Source organism: Ostreococcus tauri (assembly GCF_000214015.3).
Source record: "Ostreococcus tauri WGS project CAID00000000 data, contig chromosome 04, whole genome shotgun sequence".
NCBI classification, from domain to species: domain Eukaryota; kingdom Viridiplantae; phylum Chlorophyta; class Mamiellophyceae; order Mamiellales; family Bathycoccaceae; genus Ostreococcus; species Ostreococcus tauri.
Window position 1 is genome coordinate 750,792 of NC_014429.2, and position 23,537 is coordinate 774,328.

Genomic DNA, 23,537 nt, shown 5'->3' on the forward strand with positions numbered 1-23,537 from the left:
CGTTTGCAATCTCTATGCTAAGCTTCATCTAGTTTTCAAGAAATACCGGCAACAATTTGTCGACGTCAAATGTTTGAACGCTCGTATCGTTGAACGCGCCCTGCACCGCAAACGTGTCTCCCGGATCCACGAGCATCGAATTCGCTATGCTAGACGCCGCGATCACGCGCGACGGTCGCTTTTTCTCCGGATCCGCGTTTTTTGTCTTCCATCGCTCGGCGTACGTCTCGAACGTGTTCCCGACGCACACGAACTCCCGCATACCCTGCACGCTCCATCGCGCCTGGACGACGGACTCGTACAGATGTCCCTCGCAGTGTGGCATGTAAAACACCAAGAACCCATCGTCGTCATCACCGTTCGTCGTCGCCTCGACGTACGCGTCGCACCGCGTTCGATCCAACGTCTCGCACGCCGCCTCCGCCTTCATCGCGCGCTCGTCTACGAGCGTGAAGCACGGGTCGTACGCCAACAATCGAGCGGGCGTCTCACTCGCGTCGCTCAACGCCTCAGTGACGACCGTCGCGAACGCGAGTTGACATCTCGTCGCCGCGCTCGTCGAAGGCGACCCCAACCCCAACGCGAGCACCGTCGCTCGGCGCCCCCTCGACCGCGCTCGCACCGCACTCTCGATCGCGTCCACGGCTCGACGCACGAACGACGCCCGCTCGACGTCCTCGCGCGCGCGTCGAATCTTCCCGCGGAGCGCGTCGACGCGTTCGGTGAGTTCGTTGTCGTCCAGCTCGAGCTCTCGCGCGCGCGCAGCCTCGCCGAGGTTCGTCTTCGCGGCCGCGCGCTGCAACCGCGCCTCGTCGCGACGAGAGATCGATCGCGATGACTTTCGCGTCACCGTCGTCCACGCGTCTTCGGTGGACATGCGAGGGCGAGGTGCGGCGGCGGGTTGTGGCCTCGAACGCCGGTTCGTCTTCATTGTTAGCGAAAAAACCGAAGCGTCGCGCGTTTCTTTCGAGGCGCGCGCGGGCGTTACGTCACTCGGACGACGCGCGCGAGCGAGATGCGATTGAGAATCAAGCCCAGGCTGCAGCAGGAGAAGTGGAGCCTGTATTGGAAGACGTCGATGGCGACGAGGACGTTCGCTTTGGACGAGTTCGATTTGGACGTGGACGAGCTCAAGATGACGGCTCGAGAGTTGAAGGCGATGGTGATGGAACGCGTGGGGCTGCCGTCGGTGGACACGCTGCATCGATTGGAGGAATTCGTTGAGCCGTGGGAGCTCATCATGTACAACGGTCGAGAGTTGGAGGATAAGAAGACGCTCGCGGCGAGCGGCGTCCCGTCGGAGGATGGCGCATACATCATTGTGGTGAGAAAACAGCTCATCGCCGAGGGATGGAAACTGAATTTCGATGATGACGAGGACTCCGACACCGAAGAGGATGACTTTTAAACGCGACAGCGAGCGTGACTTCGTTGCGCGTGCAATAACAACTATCGAGCATCGTTCTAAAAGAGTTCATCGACGCGCTCTTCGCGAACGGCTTCTTCAGCTTCCTCAATCTTCTCGACGAAAGACGGACTTTCTTCCGGAGCAGCAAAGGCAGCGACTTGGGATTCAGCGGCATCCACGGCTTCGCGATCCATGAGCGCCAAAAATTCATCGAGCTTTGCGACGGAGCTCCTGCTTGCCTTGGCGCTGAACACAGCGTACTCCGCCGCCTTGGAGCCGCTCACTGCGCCCATGTTCTCAAAGTACTTGGAGTAGTCCACCTTTTCTAGGTACTCCAAAAAGTCGAACGCGATCTCGCGAGCTTTTTGTTCACGGCTTCCACTCAGGTACGCCGCCGCTTTAAACAGGTTTTCCTTTACGTCGTTAGGCGGTCCCTTGACGCGACTGACCGTCGAGCTTAAGTCGTCCCACTCCCCCTCATCCGCTGACTTCGCAGCCCGTCGCAGTAACTCACGACTTCGAACGATAGGAACGAGATAAAAGAAGAGCGGTTTCGCCGGCTCCGGCGCCTCGATCGAAATCTGACTGAATGCCGCGAACGCGCCTGTGAGCGCCAAACCGATCGCCAGCCGTCTGTTCACCGTGTCCTTTTCGTCCTTCGTCATCCCGACCGCCGCCACGCCGGCCTCACTCGGTTGATCACGAACCAAAAATTCCATCCCGTCTCGCAACCACGCGTCACCGGCCGTGGTCTTCCCGAAGATTTGTTCCCGCTTCCCGACGCCGTCCACGCGCGGTTTCTTCTTCCCCGCGAGCTCCGCCGCCGACCCCACCGTCGCGCTCGAGCCCGTCGCGCGTTCGAGCTCGCTCTTCAATCGCTCCTTTTCCGCCTCCGCCGCTTTCAGCTTGGCCATGACGTCCTGGAGAGAGGATTCCGACAGCGCCCCCGTGTCGTCGTCATCGCTCTTCGACGCGCGCGCGCTTCGTCCACGGCGCGAACCACGCGCGCGCGCGCGCGCGGAACCGCGCGCGAGGTCACGCGGAGCGATGCGCGCGCTCGATCCAATCGACGACATCGTCCGGTCGTCGACGCGTCGATGAATGAAGAATCATCGTCATCGACCAAAAAATCACTTTTTCGCACGGCGCGTCCGCAGTTCCATGCGCGCGAGCGCGGCGGTGCGAGGCGCGCGCGCGATCGCGCACTCGCGACGCGTCGTCGGTCGAGTCGGTGCGCGGACGATGCGGTCGACGAGCCGAGAGACGACGACGGGAAACGCACTGAGAGACGAAGCGGTCCCGAGCGGCGGCGGTGTGAATGAAGACGCGAACCGCGCCGACGCGTCGCGCGTGACGAATAAGCGCGATCGCGACGGTGACCGACGACTCCTCGGTGTGACGGGGCTGAAGAATTACGTCCAGCACGGCACGAAGCTCATGGCGGACGAGGGGGAGTACGGGGAGCTGGAGTTGGCCAAGGCGGGGGCGAAGGGCGTGCGCGTGCGGCAACACGTCAATCCGCTCACGTCGCGGTTTCAGGAGCAGGCACCGGCGCCGACGTGGACGGATGCGTTTGATGACGTCACGCGGGCGCTCACGATCGATGTCGGGTGCGCGGGAGGGAGGTTCGATTTGTTGTACGCCAAGCGGAACCCGGAACGGAACGTGCTCGGGGTGGACATTCGCGAGCCCCTGGTTGAGCGCGGGCTGTCCTGGGGCGAGGCGTCTGGGGTGTCGGGGAACGTGCACTTCGCGACGTGCAACGCGACGGTGTCAATCGGGGAGTGGATTAAGAATTACCAATCGAACGGAGCGGAGGTGGAGCTGGTGACAATTTTGCACCCAGATCCGCACTTCAAGAAGAGACATCGCAAGCGGAGAATTGTTCAGGAACGACTGGTGCGCTCCCTTGCGGAAGCGATGAAACCTGGAACACGCGTGTACTTGCAATCGGACGTCGAGGAGCTCACAGAGGACATGCGCGATAAGTTTGAGCGCTACGGCGAGGGGTGCTTTGATTTGGATCCAGAGTTGTACGACGTCGACGACGTGCGCGAAAAGGCGGCCAAGGCGGCGGAGGCGCCTGTAGAGAAGACCGAGAACGATGGCGAGGACGACGGATGGCGCTCGACGTGGGTACACGGCGGGTGGTTGAGCGAAAACCCCATCGGTACTCCAAGTGAGCGCGAATTGCAGACGCTCGGCGAGGGTTTGCCAGTGTTCCGAGTCATGCTCCGTCGGACCGAGAATGTCGCGAACCAGTGAGAACGGGCTTTTGACTTCATGATGCTTGCTTTGGTACAATATATTATTATTTATCCTTGCCACTATGAATACTCCTGCTCGAAGTCCGCTGTCTAGTTGCGCGGGCTTCAATGAGCCTGGCGCTGCCGCGCGCCTCGGCGGTCGGCGTGCGTCGAGGACTTTCACTTGTCGTTTGACGCTTGATGTGACTGTATAAATCGCCATTGCTCGCACTCGTGCGTGTATAATCGCGGGCGCTCAGCGAACCGCTCGAAACAGGTCGAGCGCTCAGCGGTCTCGAGCGCTCAGCTCGCCCCATCTTCGCTGTAGGCGTTTGCGGTGGCATGGCGAGCGTTGTGATGCGTTCGAGGCCGACCGGTCGTCGTCGCATCGCCAGTGGACTCGCGGGCGAAGATACACTCAACGGACGGTCGTCAGATTTCGGTCGAGAAGGACGTGGCGACACCTCCGATGGTCTCGAAGGATTCCACAAGCTACCGCTTTGCGCTGAAACGTTCGATCCGGGTAGCTCTTCTCGCACGCGCGCGCCGTCTATGCGTATTCCCTCGCGATTTGCAATGTCTTGGACGAGAGTTTTACTGAGCCCGGCGTGCGCCATGACCTCCCAGAACCCTCGAATCATCTCTCGCTGCTCGCTGATAATCTGATCCCGAATCGCGAGCTGGAAGTGCAACTCCATGTTCTTAACCCCGACAAGTCTGTATTGGGAAAGAATTCGTAGAAAACTAGGAGACTTCCCCTCCGATATCGCACAATCGATGCGGGATTGAATAGCTTCTCGAATAAGTTCGTTAGCATCGATATCCTTTCGATACTTTGCGCCGAGTGATTCGTTTGCGCGAATCGTCTCGTCGATATCGTCTATTCGTCCTCGTAATTTGCGTCGTGCCGGATCGTTCGGATTCTTTTCCGTTACCTCCGCCAAGCGCCGCCTCAATGCCGAGCGCTCGTACACGTTCTGCGCGTTTATATCCTCGAGCTCAAACAGGGCCTTCTGTATGTTGATTCGCTCGTCGACGTTTTCGTTGATGTCATCACTCAACGCATCTAACCAGGTTTCGGAGAACGATCCGACCCCGCCCATGGTCGATTGACTCGTCCGCGCTACCGCTTCCTTGTTCGCCAGCTGCGTCTTCAACCGCGCCACTTTTGATTGTAAGTCGTCGATCACGTGCTGATAGTTGCCAATGTGGTGGCGCTCGCGAGCGATAACTACATTTTGCGCAACGTTGGTCTTAATCTCCTTCGCTCGATTCGCATACTTCAGAGTGTTTATCGTGTGGTTGTACTGCTCACTCGACGCGCTCACTGTCGCGATCATGGCTGTTCTTGAGTTTCCCGAGAGTCCATCCTTTAATAGTCTCGTCAACTTGGAATTGCGATATGGAATGTACATCCGTCCCTTCGCCTTGGAGTTGCTGTGTCGACCTAACGCGTTGATGCAGTTCGCAAGGGCGAGCAGGCTCTTATTGATGTTTGCTCCGTCTCGTAACTTCTGTCCGCAGTTCTGCGTGTCCGACGCGCGTTCACTCCCAGCCAAATCTACCAGCGACAACTTGCCGCATAAAACATGCTTCTCTTTTCCCTTGGTCACCTTTGCCCAACGCCGCACGGTTATCTCTAAGACTGCATGTGAGCGACTCGACGTTGCGTTCGCTTCAGTATGATCGATGCTGCGGCGCTCGTTTCCCTCGTGCAAAAGCTTGGTGATATCATCTGGACCTTTGACGGCAATACGCGTCAGACCCATTGGCACCGGCCCGCGCTCGGGATCCTCGCGTAACTCCAGAGGCGGACTGTCGACGATCAATAAGTCGTAAATGAGCTCATTGTAAACCTCCAAATATGAGCACGTCACCTCGAACTCGTACTTGTCTCGCATTGACTTGATTTGGTCGAAAATGTCCACCAGTGAGAGAAACATCATGCCCGGTTCGTCATAGTTTCCAATCATCGTGTGCGTCTTTCCCGAGCCAGTGGAACCGTACGCGAACACTGTGCTGTTCATACCGTTCACGACGCTGGATATAAAGCTACGAGCGGTGGCCTCGTACACCTCAGCGTTCGTCGCCGACTCGTTGAACGCGACGTCAAACGTGTACCGCCGCGCCTTGCTCCTTCGTTGAACTTGGTCCAAGTACGCCTTTTCCTCATCGGGATCCATCACCACGACCGTATCACGATTGATTACGCGTAGAATACTCTTTTTCCGACTGCATCGCGTGAGTACCTGCATCGATGCCACGAGCGCGCTCGATGAGCTCTGCGCGCGCACATTCGGCGTTGATACGCCTCTCTCGGCGTGCTCTCGTCTCGCGAACCTATCAGCCTCCGTCTCCACCGGTCTGGTTCGCACAGCGACGAGTAGTTTGGCCGTCTGAGCCGCGGGACTTGAGACTGACCCTCGATCGTCTCTATCGCTCCCAGTGCGCGCATGCGCCGCCGGAACGCGGACGAATATCGAGCCATCTGGTGTTGACGTGCTCGCGCGGGGCGACTCATCTCGACCTCGCATCGACAATTGAGGGGTGTTCACGACGCAGTAGGGGCGCGATCTAGTCACACGTAGAGCGAACTTCCTATGAACGAGCTCCCGCTCGACGACGAATCTTTCGATAGCTTTTTCGCTTCGACGTCTGAGGCGTCGCGGTCAAAGCGTTTGACCGAGACGCGATGTTGACTTTTCCGGCGCCAACGTCTCGGAGCATCTACATCGATCGCGAGCCGACGAAGCTTCCAAACGACAAAACTGTCACATCGTAACCTCCTGAAGTTCACGATAAAGCGCGCGAAGTCGCCGTCGCCGAGCCTCGAGCTCTGGTTTCGCATTCGTTCGCGTTCGATCCTCCGCTCGCTCAACGTCAGAGTCCACCGACGTCGCATCGCTCAACTCCGCCGTTTCGTCGCCGCGATCGAACTTCCGCGCACGCCGACCGTTCCTCTCGCGTCGACGCTCCGATTTACCGCCGTCCCACCTCGTCGCCTCCTCCGCCGCTCGCTCCGCCGCTCGCTCCGCCGCTCGCTCCGCCGCCCGCCTCGCCGCCCGCTCGCGCTCCAACTCTTCCCGCAACCGCGCGCTCTCCTCCGCCCGCACCGCGCTCGCTTCACCGATCATCGTCGCTAATCGATCGATCCTCGCCTCAACGCGCGATTCGAACGCCTCCAACATCGCTCGCACCGCGTCCGCCTCTCCCGCCGCGCCTCCGCCTCCGCGTCCGCCGCGCGCGTCCGCCTCGTCCCCCCCCCCTTCGCCGGAACCACCCCCCGAGCGCCCGCCTCCCGTTCCATTCGACCTCAGCGCCTCCACGAACTCATTTCGCACCGCCTCGTTCGCTCGCAGCGCGTCATCTCTGAACTGTTTACACAATCGCGCCAACGCGACCACGCGCTCGTCGCATCGCGCCACCGCGCGCTCGCACGCGCGCTGTCGCCCATCGTCCACCGCGTCGACGCCGCGCATGGCCTCCGCGCCTCGTTCGCGCGCGATGCGACGCGACGACGCGCACGGCGACGACGCGATGCGCACGATGACGATCGCCATCGCTCGTGCGTCGGCGTCGATCGACAGACGACGCCGCGCGCCGTGATGGACGACGAGCGCGTGCGCACGCTCTGCGGGGTCACGGGCATCGACCCCGCGCGCGCGGTGGCGGCGCTGGAGGTGCGCGGGACGCGAGCGAGGACGACGCGGACGCGCGAGCGATGGGCATCGCGTCTGGGAACGCGCGATGGTCGAGACTTTGATGGATGGCGACGGGACGACGACGCGGACGCGCCGGATGGATGATGCCGCGACGAAACGACGAGACGCGCGATCGAACGATGGGGGTGACTGACGGGGAGGCGTGGGTGACGCGCCGCGCGCGTAGGCGTGCGGGATGGACCTAGAGGCGGCGGCGACGGCGCACTTCGAGGGAACGCTGGAGCGGCGGGTGGAGACGTTTGAGCGAGAGCGATCGAACGCGGCGGCGGACGTGGGAGACGACGCGATGGTGATCAGTGATGGAGAGGGTGGTGGATGTGGAGGACGAGGGGAGAGCGGTTCGGGAGGTTGGCGCGCGCGGGATGATGATTCGGAGGAGGAGTGGCGGGAGTCGGGCGACGAGTCGCCGATCGATTTGATCGGCGAAGACGACGAGGACCCGGATGAGGTGAACGCGCGGATGATGCGTGAAATCTTAGCCGCGAGGGAGCGACGGGAGAGACGATCGACGCGTGCGAGGATAGGTCTCGGGATGAGCGCGTTCGAGGCGCGAGATGGAGGGGCCGACGCGCGCGGCGGCGACGCCGACGCGATGGTCGATTTACCAGACGGCATCGATCGCGAAGAGGCGAGAATGCTCGAGGCGGCGATGTTGGGGATCGCGTACGTCCCACCGGCGAATCGCGTCGTTGATTATGGATATAGCGCACCCGCGCCGGACCACGTGTTAGACGCGAGGAACATCACCAGCGAAACGGATCTCGCGTATCAAGAATCGCTACGCGCCGACCAAGAGAAGGAAGCCGTGAGACGCGCGGAGGAAGTGGCGAGGGAGATGATGGAGGCCGAAAAGGCTGAAGCCGAAGCGCGAGCAAAGGCTGAGCGTGAAGCGGAAGAAGCGGCTCGGGCTAAGCTCGCTTCCGAGGCCGCAGACGCATTGCCGGACGAGCCGAGTGCCGAGGCGGCGGACGCGGTGAACATAGCGTTCCGTCTTCCAGACGGATCGCGCGTAATGCGTCGATTTTCATCCTCGCACAACGTCAGGACGCTTTTCTCTTTCATCGATGGTTACGAGAAACTCCACGATGAGAGCTCTCGCTTGGCCGTGGAGCCGGGGACGTACAGATTTATCGCGCAGCATCCTCGTCGCGTGATTGAAGCCGCGAACGACAGCACTATTGAGCAAGTCGGGTTGACACACAAGCAAGAGGCTCTGATGGTTGATTTACTGTAAAGAATGAATCTCGGATAAATAAGTGTGCGCATCACGCGCGTCTAAATATGTCTAACGTCATAAACAAAGCGGCGACAGATCTTCCTGCGAGATGGCTTTCGACAGCGACTTTGCCATCGCGCGATCCGAGCACTTGAACCTCACGAAACGTTCGGGTAAGCCGTGGATGGGCAGCTCCTCGATCGATCGCCGCGCCTCCTCTTCGACGCTCTCCAACTCCTCCTCCGCATTCACGCCCGTTTGGTCGCTGCCCTCAATGTTTCTTGACGCGGCGGCTTCCATCGCCTCCAAAGTCGCCTTGAGTGAGATAAGCTCTTGCACGCCAGCCTTGACGTCTTCATCCGCATTGCTTTTGCCCGAATCTTTCAACGCCCGCACACGATCCGCCACGACCGCCACGGCATCTCTTGCCGCGTCGATATCGTCCTCGCTCGGCGACGGCGTCGTCTCCACCTCACCGCCGTCCAATAGCTCCACTAACGCCGTGCGCTCGAGTCCAGCCTTCGTGATCGCCACGTACCGCATCTGCGCCGCCAACGGCTCTTCATCACCACATAAATCATCCACGATCGCGCCCACCTCGACGCCCATCGTCATCAACCGCGCGCGCGCCGCGCCGTCCGCCCTCGCCCGTAGCGTGCTCAAATCCACCACGACTTCATCCTCACCCTGCGCGTCCTGCTCCACGCACACGAACATTCTCGCCGTTGCGTCGCAATACGCTCGATGCGTATTCACCAAAGGAAACCGATGCGGCGCCAGGGCGTCTTTACTCGTCGAGCGCGTCTCCAACACGCCTCGCTTTTTCGCCCGTTCCCACGCCTCTCGTTCGTCCCGCGTCAACCTATACGGCGCCTCGCGCTCGACCACGCCCATGGCCTTCGTCCGATCTCCTCTCGATGCCCGCTCGACGTCGTCCACGGTCGGTCGTCCGCTCACGCGCTGCTTGTACGTCTTATTCGTCCGCTGCGAACGCGTCGTCTTCGAGCTTCCTTTGCCACCGCGTTGCGTCTCCTCGCACGTTGAGTTCGCGCTCTGGCTCTGTTTCCCGGGACGGAAGTGCATCGACCGGCCGCTGTCGCGGTTCTTCGCCTTGGCCACGCGCACGACGACCAGGGCGCGCTGGAGCGCCATCGCGAGCGGTGGACGAGGCGTGGGAAAGTGACGTCAGTGGGTGGCGGTTGGCGCGCCCGTACACATCAGCACGAGTGATCAACTCTTCGACACGGGACGCGATGCGGTGGGATTAACTGTGATACATGGGTGATGGGTGCCGATTCTAGCGCGCGAGGGGCGATCAGCTCTGTTTTTTCGATCGGAACAGGCGTCCCTTGGCGTCGAACTTGTCGCTCGGCTCGCTCCCGGGCATGACGCCGGGCGGGAGCATGTATCCGGCAGCGGCGCCGATGAGGGCGACGCACGCATAGAGAGCGGCGACTTCGTCGTGATCGTGCCATCCGGCGCAATAGGTGGTGACTAAAGCGCCGATGCGCGCGATGAGGTTGGCCCATCCATGGCCGGTGGCGCGAACGTTGGTGGGATACGCCTCCGGAGAGGCGAGCCAACACACGTTCCCGGCGTTCGTCGCTGCCATTCTTGCGATCATAGCGAGGACTACCATATACACGTCCGGAACGTCCATCACGACGAACGGGAACGAACACGCGAACACCAAGAAGGAGAAGAAGATCAACTGAGAGCGGGTGTACCTCTGGACGGCGTACAGCACAATGACAGCCGCCACAAATTCACCCGCGCACGAAAGAATGAGCGCCCAATACGGGTACTGCGCTCCACTCTGCGTACTAGTAGGTCCACTTATGCGCGCAAACGCACGTGGGAGGTAGAGCACAATGCCGTAATAGATGAACGTTTGACAGAACTGACACGTCCAAATGAGTATGGTTCGGTATGCGTTCCCATCCCGAAATAACACCCCCACATCCAAGGTCCCGAAGTCTTCGCTCTCCAACTCAAACTCCCCCAAATCTACCCTATTCATCTCTGCCGCCTTGCGCAAGATGGCATCAGCTTCCTTCCGTCGTCCCTTGATCACCAACCAATGTGGACTCTCGTCTACGAACATCAAACCAAACATACTCAAGATGGATGGAATCGCGCAATAAATGCACAGCATTCGCCATCCCTGCGTCTCTAGCATCGTTGACGCTAAAATGAGCACCATAAACGATCCAAACGTCCAGAATATCCATAGAGCCATCATGACCACCCCACGCACCGCGTTCGGGCAAAACTCGCACAGCAAGTCGTACGGAACGCTGAAACCGCCGATCCCGAGCCCAACGCCGAAGCCTAGGATCGTCATCTCAAATAAATTCCTCGCGAACGCCGTCGCGAGACCGAAAACCGCCACTAAAACCGTCCCCATCGCGAACGTAGGTCGTCTCCCGATGGCGTCGGCGAGTAAACCGAACAACACGCACCCCGCGACCTCGCCCGCGAACACGCTCCCGGCGACGTGATCGACTCTCGCGCCCGTCAGGTTCCACTCCTTCGCGCATTCCACCGTCAGAAAGCTCAGCAGGTTCACTTCCACCGATTCGGCGGCGATGCAAAGACCGGTGACGACGAAGAGTCGCCATTGGTACGTGGACCAACCGAGCGTGTCGTTGATTTCAGCGACCGAGCTGAGGTTGGACGCGCGGGATTCCGTGCGCGATGGGTTCGCGTCGGTTCCGGGGACATCGCCTGCGCCGTTCGCGCCGAAGCGCGCGGGGTCGGCCGACATGTCCACGCGTGAGCGACCGACTGGAGGACTTCATCAAGGATCCTGAGCTCTTTAGTGTTGCGAGAGCGAGTCGCGAAAAATGACACGACGAAGTCGACGAGAGAAAGTGTGCTGACGTTTCGGAGGGATACAAACAATGTACATTTAGAAAGAATCAGGATGCGTCGGCGTTCGTGCCGGCGTCGCGGCGCTCGACGACGGTGACGTCTATTAGCCGCTCGCGTCGACAGAGCAAGTGTCCCATGATTGGAACGCACTTGTCCCTGCACGCACCGTAAAAGGTTCCGCGAACTCGAAAATCGCGCGGGCGTGACGCACCGATCCACATCTCCGCGATGCTTTCCGGGACGACGTCTCGCGCGTGCGCCCAGGCGAGGAGCTTTGGCGCCGCACAGTCGCCGCAACCGCACGGAATGGATGTGACTCGTGGATGAAACACATCACGCAGTGGTTGGACGTCACCGCTTAGGCTAGGAAGTTTGTAACTATCCCAAATATTCTCTTGGAGGTTTTGTGAGAGCGTTTTCCGTTCCGTTTTCATCTCATCGATGCGTTCTCGAAGCGAATCGGCGCGCGCGCGCATCGTCGCCGTCGCCTCGTTGATGACTTGTTTCGCCGCCGCCACCTGACGCTTCGAGCGCCGACTCTCCTCGTCCAACGCCTCAATATCGGCGGCACTTGCATCGTCGCCCAGCGCCGCGCGCGCCCGTCTCCTGGCCTTTTGAGCCGCCTTGGCGGCTTTATTGAGCGCCTCCAGTTCGCCCTCTCTCAAAGCCGCCTCCGCCGTCGCCGCGGCTCGAGCCTCCTTCTCAGCCGACTCCGCCTCCGCTATGCGCTCGCTCAAACGCTGTATCTTTGCGTGTTCTTCCACGTACGCGACGTTATCGTGCGTGAGCTCTCCGACCGGTGGCGCCCAACCCTCGACTCTCCACGCGCCGAACAACTGCCCGCTAAACGCCTTGAGCGTCACCCGCTTCCCACTCGACCGCTCCGTCCCCACGAGCACCCCGATCATCTTCCCACCGTCCCACGCCTCTAAAGCCATCGCGCTGAATCGCCCGTCCGCGACCGCGCAGTCGTAATCCAACCGTCCCGCCCGTTCCACCGCCCGCGCCACCGCGCGCGCCTCCGCCTCCGCCTCCGCCGTGCGCGCCATCGCGTGCGTCGTCCCGCATCCCGCGCACGGCCCTCGACACGCCCGCGCGCGCGCGCCGTCCGCCTCGATCGCGCGCGCGATCGCCGCCGCGTGCGCGTCCGCCGCCCGCGCGTGTTTCCGCTCGCGCGAGCTCGCGCGGTGGCTTCGCGCCCCCGCCGACGCGCGCGCGTGCGAGTGACGCCCTCGGCGCGCGCGCGAACGGACGCGCGCGAACGCCGCGCGCGGACACGCGCGGGCGAGGGCGAGCATGGCGCGCGAGGCGTCGCGAACGCCCGTCACTGACGCGCTCGAAGACATGCGCGCGTCGAGCGCTCGAATAGCGTCGAGCGCGCGCGCGAGCTCGACGCGATGCCGCGCGTGGGCGGGGGCGACGAACGCGCCCGTGAGCGCGACGCGACGCGCCGCGGAGGCGTTCGTCGAGCGGTGGGAGGCGCTGGGGGCGACGCCGAGCGATGGGCTGGGGGACGACCTCGCGTCGATGCGACCGCTGGACGATGCGCCGTCGAAGCTGTGCGTGGAGAACGCGGTGTACGAGAGCGATGTGTTTCGTAAGATGCACGTCGAGCTGGCGTGGGGTGACGGTGGGTTCGAGGTGCTGCACGTGGTGATGTATCCGTGGGCGGAGCGGGCGGCGCCGGTGTACGCGGCGGACGCGGTGGGTTTCGGTGGACGGTTATCGCTGTGCGTGGTCGATTGCGCGCCGGTGACGAGTGATTTGAGCCTTCCTGAGACGTACGAAGACGTGGGAGGGAGGATGTTGGAGGAGACGTTGAAGTTGGGCGTGGCGAGACGCGAGCTCCCGGAGTGGGGACGCGCGATTCTCGGTCCGCTGTGCCTGTGCGTAGGTCCTCGAGCGGACGAAACCGCGTCACGGGACGTCGATGCGTTCTTCGACTACGCATATAAATTACACGACGCGCACTGCGAGCTCGCCAAGGCGCCCGAGCTCGTGCTCGAGAGCGGATCGACGCGCGCCCTGGACGCGCAGGTTCGATTTTGCGACCGTCAGCTCGAGAACGAAAAGACCCGTCGAGCGCTCGAGCGCGCGTTCGGCGTCGACGTCGCCGACAGGTACATGCGCGAGGTTTTATTCGACGTCACCGCATCGACCCCGCGATCGAGACCGTTGTGAGTGAGGGAGGTGTTCTCTGAGTTATTCTCCCGCGCTCGCGCCCCTGGGGCGAACACTAAAACATCCACGCCCGAGTGCTCGACGCGCGATGAAGACGTCGGAGCACACGCCCCTGCGCCAGGCGCACGCGTCGACGCGATCGACGCTTTTGACGTACGATGAGGCGATGGCGACGTCCCACGCGCCGACGCCCGACGCGGCACGCGCGCCCGACGACGACGACCCGCTTCGGGACGACGCAACACCCTCGGCGAGCTTCAGGCGATGGCCGCGACGCAAAGGGTGGTCGCTGGCGTTCGTGGCGCTCGCGGTCGTCATGCTCGCGGGAGCGACGATGTACGCGGTGGAGCCGTTCAGCGAGCGGACGTCGTCGCCGGCGCCGGCGCCGGCGACGACGACGACGGCGACGCCGAGCGCCGCGTCGACGGCGTCGACGGCGAACGCGCGCTCGACGGCAACGACGACCTCCAGTACCTCTGGGGGATCGAGTGAGAGTGTGGTTGGATGGGAGGACGTTTTAGGTGCGCCCGGGGCGGAGGAACCGACGACGGAGGTGTCGGTTGACGGCGATCCGCCGTCGGACGATTCGAGCGCGTCGGCGCCGACGGAGGCGCCGACGGAGGCGTCGACGTCGGATACTTCGGCGCCGCCGCCCCCGGTAGAGTTAAGTCTGGCGACGCGGCATGAGTTCACGATCAGCGCGTTCGCCACGGGCGTGATTGAGAAGTGCGCGAAGCACGCAACGGCGGCCTCGTGCGCGTTCGCGCGAGAGAAGTACGGTTGCGCGTGGATCGATTCGAATTGCATCGTCGATTGCGGGACGTTCACGAGCGAGGTGGGGTGCAGTAAACAGGGTTTGGTGTGCGCGTTCAACGCGGACACAGGTCGGTGCGGCTACCCGGAGTTGAACTGCGCGGCGTACACCACCGTGCAGACGTGCACGCAGCCGGGTTGCGGTTGGTTGGACGGGCAATGTTACGACGAGCGAAACGCGCAGGCGGCGTGCGCGGCGCACAACACGAGTGCAGCGTGCACGATGAACGTCACGGGCTCTGTGGGGTGCCTGTGGACCGTTCCGGACACGATCGAGATGGGCAGTAAATCGGTGTACGTCGGTAGCAACACAAGCGTGACGGATGTCTCGACGCTTCGGGGTCACTGCTTGGTGCGGAACAGGTGCGGTGAGTTTCGAACGGCGGCGGAGTGTGAAACGCATGCTCCGATGTGCGCCTTCAACGCCGCCTCAGGTGAGTGCAATCGCGTTTCACGCGTCGCCGAGAACCACGCGCTGTGCTCGCCGAGATCGACCGAATCCGAGTACCAAACGTGCGCCGTCAATGCGACGACCGGCGAGACAAACTTCTGCAACATGGTCTTCAACGGTCGCGCCGGGTTTTGCCAGCGGTGCTCGTCGTTTCCCACGAACACGTCGTGCAACGCTCTCCCCTTTGCCAGTAGTCGCCAGCGGTGCGTCGCCAAGTGCCACTCGGCGCCCGCGCCTTCGCCGCCCGAGGTCATCATCGGCGCCGACGCCGGCCTCGGCGCGCGCGATCGCCCGTAAATTAGCCACCCCTAGTCATATCCATAGCGTCTATCGCGTTGTTAGCGCACGCGCCATCGAATACATCGTCCTCATCCGCCCCTTCGCGCGCGAATCCGCGAGGTTTCATCTCCACCCACAGCACCCTCGGGTCGCTCGCCTCTCCCCCCGAAGTCCTCACCGCGCGCCGCGCGATCGTCCCCTCGCGCTCGAACATCATGGAGGTGCGTGCATCGATCATCGTCGCCGCGTCGCGCGCTCCACCGTCGCCCTCGAACGCGTCGCGAGGACGACGCGACGACGACGCGACGTTTGAATGCGCGCGAGCGTTGGAGACCAACGAAAATCAACAATCCAACGACGCGTCGCGGCCGCGCGCGCGCGAGTGAACGAACGACTGACGATGCGCGACGTTCATCGGCGCGTGCGCAGGGCGAGGACGCGGCGGCGAAGCGAGACAGATCGAGACGGAGCGCGCGAACGCGGAATTCAGGCGGCGATCCCGCGCAGGAGAGGAAACCCGCGGAGAAAGGGAGCGGGGAGAAAACCGAAGCGAAGGATGGGAGGACGGTGAACAGAGGTGCGTCGTTGATGGTTGAGTGATCGCGCTGAACGTTGCGCGAGGGATTGGGATCGAAGCGATGGGCGACTGACGGTGTCCGCGACGGGCGCAGAGGATGTGACGGAGACGAGGTACCGAGAGGGCGAGTCGCTCGCGTCTAAACTCGGCGATGGGGCGCTCGACGTCGAGATCGCGGCGGAAGCGACATCGAGCGCGAATCGCCACTTGCGCGCGCGTCAGCTCTGGGGCACGGATGTGTACACGGCAGATTCGGATCTCGTCGCCGTGTTGATGCACTCGGGGTATTATCGTCCGAGCGCCGTGGTTCCGGCAAACCTAGCATCGGTGCGCGTCGTCGTTCGACCGACGCCGCATCCCGCCGAAGGATACGTGTCTTCTAGCCGAAACGGGATCCGCTCGCGATCGTGGGGTACCGTGAAGGATGGGTGTGGCTTTGTCATCGAGACCGCTCACGCGGTGACCAACTCCGGGACGGAGATCGAGCTCACACCAAATGTGAACAAGCGGAAGGTTTCACCAACGTTTTTTCCGATGAACAAGGAACATGTCATTCAAACACGAAACTCATCGACGTCTGCGACAGGTAAGAAGGGGCTCATTCGTGAGGTCACGATTCAATACAATCTGTGCAACGAGCCTTGGATGAAGTACAGCGTGGGGTTGATTGCCGACCAAGGTTTCAAGAGGTCTCTATGGACGTGCGCACGACTTCGTCGCGACGCGCTGTACCTCGAGACGAACCGGAAGCGTTATGAATTGAGCTACGTTCAAGGTAAGGAGGGTGACGAGGATAAATTTAAGTGGGCGGTGAGTAAGAAGCCGCTGCCCCTGGAGGAGACGCTCGCCGCGGGCGTGCCGCTTCCCAAATCTTACATCGACGTCGCCGAGGACGACCTTCGTTGGGATGAGATTCAGTGGGGATCGAACTCCGTGATCGTTCGCGGGAAAGAGTACAATGTTGTCAGGCTCCAATACTTGCCGCACAGCGAATGATTATAATTTTGAAGTTTGTCATTATACACGGGAAAAATGCTGTACGTCGCCTTCCGTCGTCATCTAGACAGTCGTCCTCTGGGACCGCGCCCGAACGTCTCGTCGACAATCAAGTCTGTAGAACCGTAATCGCTTCCCTCAACGGGCCAATCTTCGTTCACGCCTCCAATGACGACTTGCTTTAATCCAAAGTATTCGCGCGAAAACTGAATGAGCGAGTTTATCAACACGTCAAACGCCATCTCATCCGCGGTGCCCATGTCGATGTAAACTCGCGCCCACTGTCCCTGGAACTCCATCTCACTCATCTCGTGGAAAACGTGCGTCGACGTGTCCGTACTGAACTCATGCGCGCGCTCCATGGAGTAGTCCATGAAGGACGGTTCGTCGTAGTTTTCCATCGCCTGCATGTTAAACGAATTGAATCCACCCAACTTGCCGAGCACGAACCACGCCTTGAACACCTCCTCGATGAGCGGTTTCTCCATCTCCGCAATCTGATTGTGACTCTCGATCCATATCCAACAATTGAACGCGTTCACCTCTCGGAACGTCACGAGCGTCGGCACCGTCGAACCGCTTCGATCTTGATAAATCTTCTCCCTCTTCTTCTCGAACCGCTCGCGAATATTCGCCTCCACCGCCGTCGGATCCCCATTCGCCCCCTCTAACAACGACGCGATCTCGGGATCGCGCGCCGACTCCTCCTTCAATATCTCCATCCATCGCCGCCGCGCCGCCTCCGTCGCCGCGCCGTCCCCCGCGCCGGCGCCGGCGCCGGCGCCGGCCCCCCCCCCTGACCATCCGCGTCCGTCCGTCCGCGCGCCCGTCGTCGCGTCCGTCGTCCGTCGTCCGCGTCGTCCGCGTTCGCGCGCGCATCCGTCGCCCGCGCCGTCCGCGCCGTCCGCGCCCGCCGTCCGCCCCCCCCCGCGCCCCACCCACGCGCCCGCGGCCTCACCCGCGCCCGCGCCGTCGCCGACATCACACGTCGACGCCGCGCGATCGCGTCGGCGCGTCGACGGCTCGCGCGCGCGACGAACGCCGCGGAGGTGTCGCGCGCGATTCGGTCGGTCACTCTTCGAGCTCTCGCGACGCGCTCGGGGTCGACGAGTGACGCAATCGACGCATCATCGCCGTCTGTCCTCGACACCGGTGCTAAAATGTCGTAGTATCAGTCACGTGATGGGTATCACTGCCCAACCGAGGACACAATCGACGCATCATCGCCGTTTGTCCTCGACATCGGTGCCAAAATGTCGTAGTATCAGTCACGTGATGGGTATCGGTGTCACTATCAGCACGCGCACGGACGCGGGATCGGAATCGTCCACGCGTGTGCGTCCGTCGAGGGTCGTGACTCGTGGTGTACCCCCTCGGTGCGCGACGAGGGGAACGACGGCGACCGCGCGCGCGCGCGCATCGGCGGCCGCGCGCGCGCACTCGCCGACGCGGAATCTTCGACGTTCGCGTCGCCGAACGATCGAGTATTTTTTTGTCGGGGAGCGCGCGCGCGAGAGAGAGTGGTCGTCATGCTGAGTCCGGCGCGCCGAGCGACGGAATGTGATCCGCACGTTCGCGGCGCGTCGACACCGAGTCGCGCGCAGGTGCGTCGGGGCGTTCGTCGAGGCGTCGCGCGCGCGTTCGCGCGTTCGCGGGGGGGGGGATTACGATGCGTCGTTTCGACGCGCGTGACGCGCGTGCGCGATCGCGCGGACGCGGGACACGCGCGAATTTTGATCGGGGAGCTCGATCGGCATCGTGTCGACACTTTCGACATGGTGGACTGACAGCTGAGCGCTCTTCGCGCGTGAAAACAGGTCGATCGGTTCATCCCGAGCAGAAGCGCGCTGGACTTGGACGTGGCGCACTATAACATGTCCCAGGACGGGCGGGGGACGGAGGGAGAGGATGATTCAAAGGAGATACGGTCTCCGGCGAAGGTGCGCGAGCGAGACGCGCCCGGACGCGTTGAGAGGTGTTCAAGAATTTAGAGACTGACCAATCGCGGCGACGATCACGCGTGTATGTTTACGCAGGAGGCGTACAAGAAGAGTCTAGCGGATAACTTCCACGTGGAAAGGGGAAGCGATTCGGCGAAGATTCTCGCGTTCAAGTCAAAGGCGCCGGCGCCGCCGAGTGGGATGGAAAACTCGGCGCGAGGCGTCTACACGAACAATTCCGCCGGTGTGCGAGCGAAGAAGACGTGCCGTCAGATTCCATCCGCACCGGAACGCATCTTAGATGCTCCGGAGTTGATCGACGACTACTATTTGAACCTGATCGACTGGGGGTCGTCGAACCAAGTCGCGGTGGCGTTGGGTTGCACCGTGTACATGTGGAACGCGGATACTGGGGCTATCAACCAGTTGTGCCAGACGAACCCGGCGGACGAAGAGGACTACATCACTTCTGTCAACTGGGGGGCGGATGGAAAACACATCGCGGTCGGTACGAACAGTGCGGAGGTTCAAATTTGGGACGCGAGCCAGTGCAAGAAGGTGCGTACGTTGCGAGGTCACGCGGCGCGGGTGGGCGCGATCTCGTGGAACGGTTCGCAGCTTGCCACAGGCGGACGTGATAACACCATCATGATTCACGACGTTCGCATTCGCGAGCATTGCACATCGACGCTTCGAGTTCACCAGCAAGAGGTCTGTGGTTTGAAGTGGAGCCCGAGTGGCAACCAGCTCGCGTCTGGCGGTAACGACAACTTGTTGCACATCTTTGACGCGACTTCGATCGGCAACCGACAAGCGTTGCACCGATTAGATGCGCACCAAGCTGCCGTGAAGGCTCTTGCGTGGTGTCCATTCCAGTCCAACTTGCTCGCCTCGGGAGGCGGTACCGCCGACCGCTGCATCAAGTTCTGGAACACGAACACTGGCGCCATGTTGAACTCTGTCGACACGCACTCGCAAGTGTGCTCGTTGCAGTGGAACACGCATGAACGAGAGCTTTTGTCATCGCACGGTTATAGCCAGAATCAATTGTGCTTGTGGAAATACCCGACGATGACGAAAATGGCAGAGTTGACTGGCCATCAAGCGCGGGTGCTTCACATGGCGCAGTCTCCAGATGGTACCACGGTTGTCTCTGCGGCGGCGGATGAGACGTTGCGATTCTGGAAGTGCTTTGACAACTCCGTCGAAAAGACCAAGAAGGTGCGTGATGCTAATGACTCATCTGTTCTTCGCAGGTTCAACTTCCGTTAAGCGCTCAAGACTTGGCATAGATTTCCTCATATCCCGTTTTCCGACGCCGCCTCAGACTTCACACATCACTCCACTTCCTCATTATTTTCAAACCGTTGATGACTGACCCCCCAGGTGACTACATGAACGCCCATTTCTCATTGTTTGTTGCGTTTTTGAGCCAGCGAGTCGCATCGGGAGCTCGACAACGTTATTCATTACTGGATCGTCGATCGCAACCTGACTCGACGCGGGGGCTCGGGAAAAGAATCACAGAGAACGTCGTTTTTTGGTACCAAGGGTGTTTTCATCGACACCACCACGAGTTTGATTTGAATCCCCGAAATCGTATTGCGCGCGTTCGTTCCCGTCTCTCGCGTCCACCGTAGCGTTGTAAATACATACCGGTACAAGTACTTGTACAAGTACAAGTATATGAAATTGACTCGACGTGAGTCGCACCTACACTAGTTTCGTCACGTTTGGCGGCCGAAAAAGCCGCGCTTGGGCGGCGGCGGCGGTCGCGCATTCGTGAAAGGAAGATGGAACTTCGGCGCCTCACGTCGGCGCGGTATCATATGCATGACCTTTGGACCGCGAGCCTGTTGCGCAGTCCGCTGAAAACAGAGCATCTTCTGAAAGGTGGCAAATTTCTCCTCACCAATGAAGACGAGCACGACGCGACCCAACTTGCTCGACGGGCCGTACCAAAGCCCGAGGAGAAACATCACCAGTGGCGACATAAGGAAGATGACGACCAAAGCGATGAGGAAGTAGTAGCCAAACGTGTTCGCCTCGTCCTCTTCTTTGGATGGTTTATACGTTTCATCGACGGCGGCGACGATCACCGTTGCCTCCGTGACGGAAACTTCGGATAAATTCGGCATCGTCGCATTCAAGCTTGCCCGCATCGCATCCGCCGTCGTGGGGGAGCTCGTGTTTAAAGCGCTGATGATGGCGGACGATGAGTCCGACTGAGTCAGCAACAGCTTGACACGCACGGTGGCCGCGTTGAGTAACTTACGTCGTCGAGTATCGGTGGCGTCAAGAAACGTCACGCCGTCGATCCCAGCGGTGAGACCCAAATAATTCACCAAGCCTCGCTTGAACGCGGGAAGTTGAGCAGGGAAATCGGACCTGCTGTAACCAGTCAACTTACAGCTCGTTCGCACGTATTCAACCTCTCCCGCGGTTGCAACATCATCACCAGCGGACATCACGGGCGGTGGGGGGTACATATCGTTTACCAGAATCAGCGGAGGCGATGACGGCACGACTACCACCGGCGGCGGCGGCGGCGACGGCGGTGGTGGTGACGGAGGCGGAGGCGACGGCGGAGGCGCCTTGGTACCTGGTGGTGGTGATGGCGGCGGAGGCGGTGAAGGCGGCGGTGAAGGCGGCGGTGGTGAAGGTGGTGGCGACGGCGGCGGGGACGAGACCGGTGGCGCCGTCGGTAACTCTGAGCTGGGTACGCTACTAAGCAGCGTGCACGCGCCGTTGTAGCACACTTTTGGGAAAGTACCAGCCAAGTTCGCATTCGAACATGGAAAGCCGTCTCTCCTGCTCATGACATCATTCCACAAGTAGAGACCAGCATCGCACGAGTCCCGACCCGCTGCACACCACAGACTTTCTCTGCACGTGTATTCATCGAATATATGAAAGGGCGCAGCGGTATAGCCGGACACGGAGCTCGCGCACGCTGCGCTGCACCACTTGCCGCCGTAATATCCTTTCACTTTGCAGCCCTTATCTCGATTCTCGCACACGCCATCAAAACAGGCGCCAACGTCGCCCTGAGCATCTTCGCACTTCTTGCCATTCGGCGCTGCGCTATCTGCTGGACACGCAAAACTACTCCCGTCGCAAACTTCCTCAACATCACATGGAATGTTGAAGCTTGCGTCAGTGGCGGCGCGACAGACCGTCCCAGATGCAGCCGCGGCGGTTCCGTTAATATTGCAGCACTTGTCGTGTAGCACCGAGCAAACCGCACCAGACACCAACGTACAGTTCGATCCATGACACGCGGGATCAACAATGGCGCAGTCGTTACCGTAGCAGTCGCACTGTTCACCCTTCTCACGGATACCGTTTCCACAGAACGTCTCCGTGGTCGTAGTCAAGCAGGATTTATCGACAGTATAAACGAGGCCACCCCATCGAAACGTACCGGAGTTGTACTGTTCGACCGAACAGGGTGATAAACTTTCTGCGTCACTTTGAGCGGATGACATGATGAAGTTGCCGCTGCACGATGACGTGCCCGCACCTGCATCCCCATCGTGCATTATCCCAAGAACGTGAGCAAACTCGTGAGCGATAGTGTTGCCGCCAACAACATATTGACCCTTCGTGACGGCGTTCGTACTGACGCTCCGAAGAGTGCATATAGAGCCAACGGTCGCCATGCCAGTGGCGCCAAAAAAAGTCAAATCGCGGTTTGTCGTGATGATGACAGAGTCCCAAGTGGAGAAGCTTAGCGCATCAGGTCGCCGTTCGCTCCACGCTTGTGCGGCGCTTAGCATATTTCCCAAATCTGTGCTCGCATACACGCCCCAAGGATCGCTCGAGCCTTGAGCCGTGTACAAAAACTGCTTAACCACAAACTTCAGCGGTGGATTCATGCCACTGGTCTGGTCATACACGTTTTGTACCACCTTGAGTTGCAAGAGACTCTCCTCTATAAACGCGTTGACATCGTAATCGAACACGTTCATGAAGTCCTTCGCTCCCCAGAACACAAGTTCGACGTACGCGACGGAGGACTGCAAAAGCTTCCTGGAGTGCACGCCAGAACTCGCGTTCACGGCGCCGGCGTCGTCCACGTAGGCAATGGGCTGGTCCGGAGATATCACAAAACCGTCCGTCGCATTGTTCGCGAACTGCGCCAGCTCATCGGAGAGATGCCAAGACTCACCGATCGTCACCGCGGCGACGTCGATCTCTTCCACCCCGAGCATGCGCCCTTGCGTCTGCGCTCGAACGGCTTCCGAGCGCTCGCCAAGCAGGTCCCCCGTGATCGTCAGAAGATCGTTCCCGACGTGGGGCTGAATAACCACGCGCAGACGACCGTGGCACACCGTCCCGAACGCCCGAAGCGTCTTCCCGCTCGAGTCCGTGGCTTCACCCTCGTACGAGCATCTTCGCAAAGACTCCAGGCCCTGCGCGTCAACCGCGTCCCGCGCCACGTCTCCCTTCCCGCTGTCCCACGCCCCCACGCTCGCGTCCACCGCGATGTCCGAGTCGCGATGTAACGCAATCTCGTACGTCGACCCGTTCGTCGTCGCTCGCAGCGTCACGCGCGCGCCGTCGTCGAGCGAACGCACGTTTTCAAGCTTCACAGCCACCGCGTTCTCGATGATCGTGCTCGCGTTCGTCGCGATCGCGCACGCGCACGCCCACACAAGGGCGATGGACGCGAGCGCGCCGACCGATCGTCGTCGACCGCCCATCGCCCATCGCGCGTCGTGATGTGCGTCACAATGGTGTTGACATCCGCATCCGTCGACCAGAAAGCCCCGAAATATCTTTTCCATCAACGATTGGTCGACAACTAGTGCTCCACGCTCGTCGGTGTTCT

The 23,537-nt window shown here is 61.0% G+C and overlaps 16 protein-coding genes across 16 annotated transcripts; 7 read left to right on the plus strand and 9 right to left on the minus strand.

Annotated features, from left to right (window-relative positions):
- Nucleotides 1–28: 28 nt before the first annotated feature.
- On the minus strand, nt 29–877 carry OT_ostta04g04440 (Sensitivity To Red Light Reduced-like, SRR1; the record flags this gene model as incomplete). The annotated part of the gene is made up of 1 exon (XM_022984589.1): nt 29–877. One exon carries the CDS (start codon nt 875–877, stop codon nt 29–31), a length of 849 nt encoding a protein of 282 aa, XP_022838842.1.
- Nucleotides 878–1,015: 138 nt separating this feature from the next.
- Nucleotides 1,016–1,408, plus strand: OT_ostta04g04450 (unnamed product; the record flags this gene model as incomplete). Its single annotated transcript, XM_003078933.1, has 1 exon — nt 1,016–1,408. One exon carries the CDS (start codon nt 1,016–1,018, stop codon nt 1,406–1,408), a length of 393 nt encoding a protein of 130 aa, XP_003078981.1.
- A 56-nt stretch (nt 1,409–1,464) lies between these two features.
- Nucleotides 1,465–2,322, minus strand: OT_ostta04g04460 (unnamed product; the record flags this gene model as incomplete). Its single annotated transcript, XM_003078934.1, has 1 exon — nt 1,465–2,322. One exon carries the CDS (start codon nt 2,320–2,322, stop codon nt 1,465–1,467), a length of 858 nt encoding a protein of 285 aa, XP_003078982.1.
- Nucleotides 2,323–2,650: 328 nt separating this feature from the next.
- OT_ostta04g04470 (tRNA (guanine-N-7) methyltransferase) lies at nt 2,651–3,673 on the plus strand (the record flags this gene model as incomplete). The annotated part of the gene is made up of 1 exon (XM_003078935.2): nt 2,651–3,673. The coding sequence occupies one exon, from the start codon at nt 2,651–2,653 to the stop codon at nt 3,671–3,673; it is 1,023 nt and encodes a 340-aa protein (XP_003078983.2).
- A 46-nt stretch (nt 3,674–3,719) lies between these two features.
- Nucleotides 3,720–6,188, minus strand: OT_ostta04g04480 (P-loop containing nucleoside triphosphate hydrolase; the record flags this gene model as incomplete). Its single annotated transcript, XM_003078937.2, has 1 exon — nt 3,720–6,188. The coding sequence occupies one exon, from the start codon at nt 6,186–6,188 to the stop codon at nt 3,720–3,722; it is 2,469 nt and encodes an 822-aa protein (XP_003078985.2).
- A 237-nt stretch (nt 6,189–6,425) lies between these two features.
- Nucleotides 6,426–7,214, minus strand: OT_ostta04g04490 (unnamed product; the record flags this gene model as incomplete). Its single annotated transcript, XM_022984590.1, has 1 exon — nt 6,426–7,214. One exon carries the CDS (start codon nt 7,212–7,214, stop codon nt 6,426–6,428), a length of 789 nt encoding a protein of 262 aa, XP_022838843.1.
- Nucleotides 7,215–7,551: 337 nt separating this feature from the next.
- On the plus strand, nt 7,552–8,610 carry OT_ostta04g04500 (UBX; the record flags this gene model as incomplete). Its single annotated transcript, XM_003078939.1, has 1 exon — nt 7,552–8,610. One exon carries the CDS (start codon nt 7,552–7,554, stop codon nt 8,608–8,610), a length of 1,059 nt encoding a protein of 352 aa, XP_003078987.1.
- Nucleotides 8,611–8,667: 57 nt separating this feature from the next.
- On the minus strand, nt 8,668–9,744 carry OT_ostta04g04510 (S15/NS1, RNA-binding; the record flags this gene model as incomplete). The annotated part of the gene is made up of 1 exon (XM_003078940.1): nt 8,668–9,744. The coding sequence occupies one exon, from the start codon at nt 9,742–9,744 to the stop codon at nt 8,668–8,670; it is 1,077 nt and encodes a 358-aa protein (XP_003078988.1).
- Nucleotides 9,745–9,907: 163 nt separating this feature from the next.
- Nucleotides 9,908–11,359, minus strand: OT_ostta04g04520 (Major facilitator superfamily domain, general substrate transporter; the record flags this gene model as incomplete). Its single annotated transcript, XM_022984591.1, has 1 exon — nt 9,908–11,359. The coding sequence occupies one exon, from the start codon at nt 11,357–11,359 to the stop codon at nt 9,908–9,910; it is 1,452 nt and encodes a 483-aa protein (XP_022838844.1).
- Nucleotides 11,360–11,513: 154 nt separating this feature from the next.
- OT_ostta04g04530 (unnamed product) lies at nt 11,514–12,515 on the minus strand (the record flags this gene model as incomplete). Its single annotated transcript, XM_022984592.1, has 1 exon — nt 11,514–12,515. The coding sequence occupies one exon, from the start codon at nt 12,513–12,515 to the stop codon at nt 11,514–11,516; it is 1,002 nt and encodes a 333-aa protein (XP_022838845.1).
- Nucleotides 12,516–12,762: 247 nt separating this feature from the next.
- Nucleotides 12,763–13,647, plus strand: OT_ostta04g04540 (Ferredoxin-dependent bilin reductase; the record flags this gene model as incomplete). Its single annotated transcript, XM_003078942.2, has 1 exon — nt 12,763–13,647. The coding sequence occupies one exon, from the start codon at nt 12,763–12,765 to the stop codon at nt 13,645–13,647; it is 885 nt and encodes a 294-aa protein (XP_003078990.2).
- An 88-nt stretch (nt 13,648–13,735) lies between these two features.
- OT_ostta04g04550 (Plexin-like fold) lies at nt 13,736–15,208 on the plus strand (the record flags this gene model as incomplete). The annotated part of the gene is made up of 1 exon (XM_003078943.2): nt 13,736–15,208. The coding sequence occupies one exon, from the start codon at nt 13,736–13,738 to the stop codon at nt 15,206–15,208; it is 1,473 nt and encodes a 490-aa protein (XP_003078991.2).
- Nucleotides 15,209–15,405: 197 nt separating this feature from the next.
- OT_ostta04g04560 (Histone deacetylation protein Rxt3) lies at nt 15,406–16,763 on the plus strand (the record flags this gene model as incomplete). Its single annotated transcript, XM_022984593.1, has 3 exons — nt 15,406–15,411; nt 15,620–15,767; nt 15,862–16,763. 3 exons carry the CDS (start codon nt 15,406–15,408, stop codon nt 16,761–16,763), a joined length of 1,056 nt encoding a protein of 351 aa, XP_022838846.1.
- A 59-nt stretch (nt 16,764–16,822) lies between these two features.
- On the minus strand, nt 16,823–17,485 carry OT_ostta04g04570 (Protein of unknown function DUF3531; the record flags this gene model as incomplete). The annotated part of the gene is made up of 1 exon (XM_003078945.2): nt 16,823–17,485. The coding sequence occupies one exon, from the start codon at nt 17,483–17,485 to the stop codon at nt 16,823–16,825; it is 663 nt and encodes a 220-aa protein (XP_003078993.2).
- An 807-nt stretch (nt 17,486–18,292) lies between these two features.
- On the plus strand, nt 18,293–19,975 carry OT_ostta04g04580 (WD40/YVTN repeat-like-containing domain; the record flags this gene model as incomplete). The annotated part of the gene is made up of 3 exons (XM_022984595.1): nt 18,293–18,367; nt 18,581–18,703; nt 18,800–19,975. The coding sequence occupies 3 exons, from the start codon at nt 18,293–18,295 to the stop codon at nt 19,973–19,975; spliced, it is 1,374 nt and encodes a 457-aa protein (XP_022838847.1).
- A 455-nt stretch (nt 19,976–20,430) lies between these two features.
- OT_ostta04g04590 (Peptidase M12B, ADAM/reprolysin) lies at nt 20,431–23,409 on the minus strand (the record flags this gene model as incomplete). Its single annotated transcript, XM_003078947.2, has 1 exon — nt 20,431–23,409. The coding sequence occupies one exon, from the start codon at nt 23,407–23,409 to the stop codon at nt 20,431–20,433; it is 2,979 nt and encodes a 992-aa protein (XP_003078995.2).
- Nucleotides 23,410–23,537: the final 128 nt, after the last annotated feature.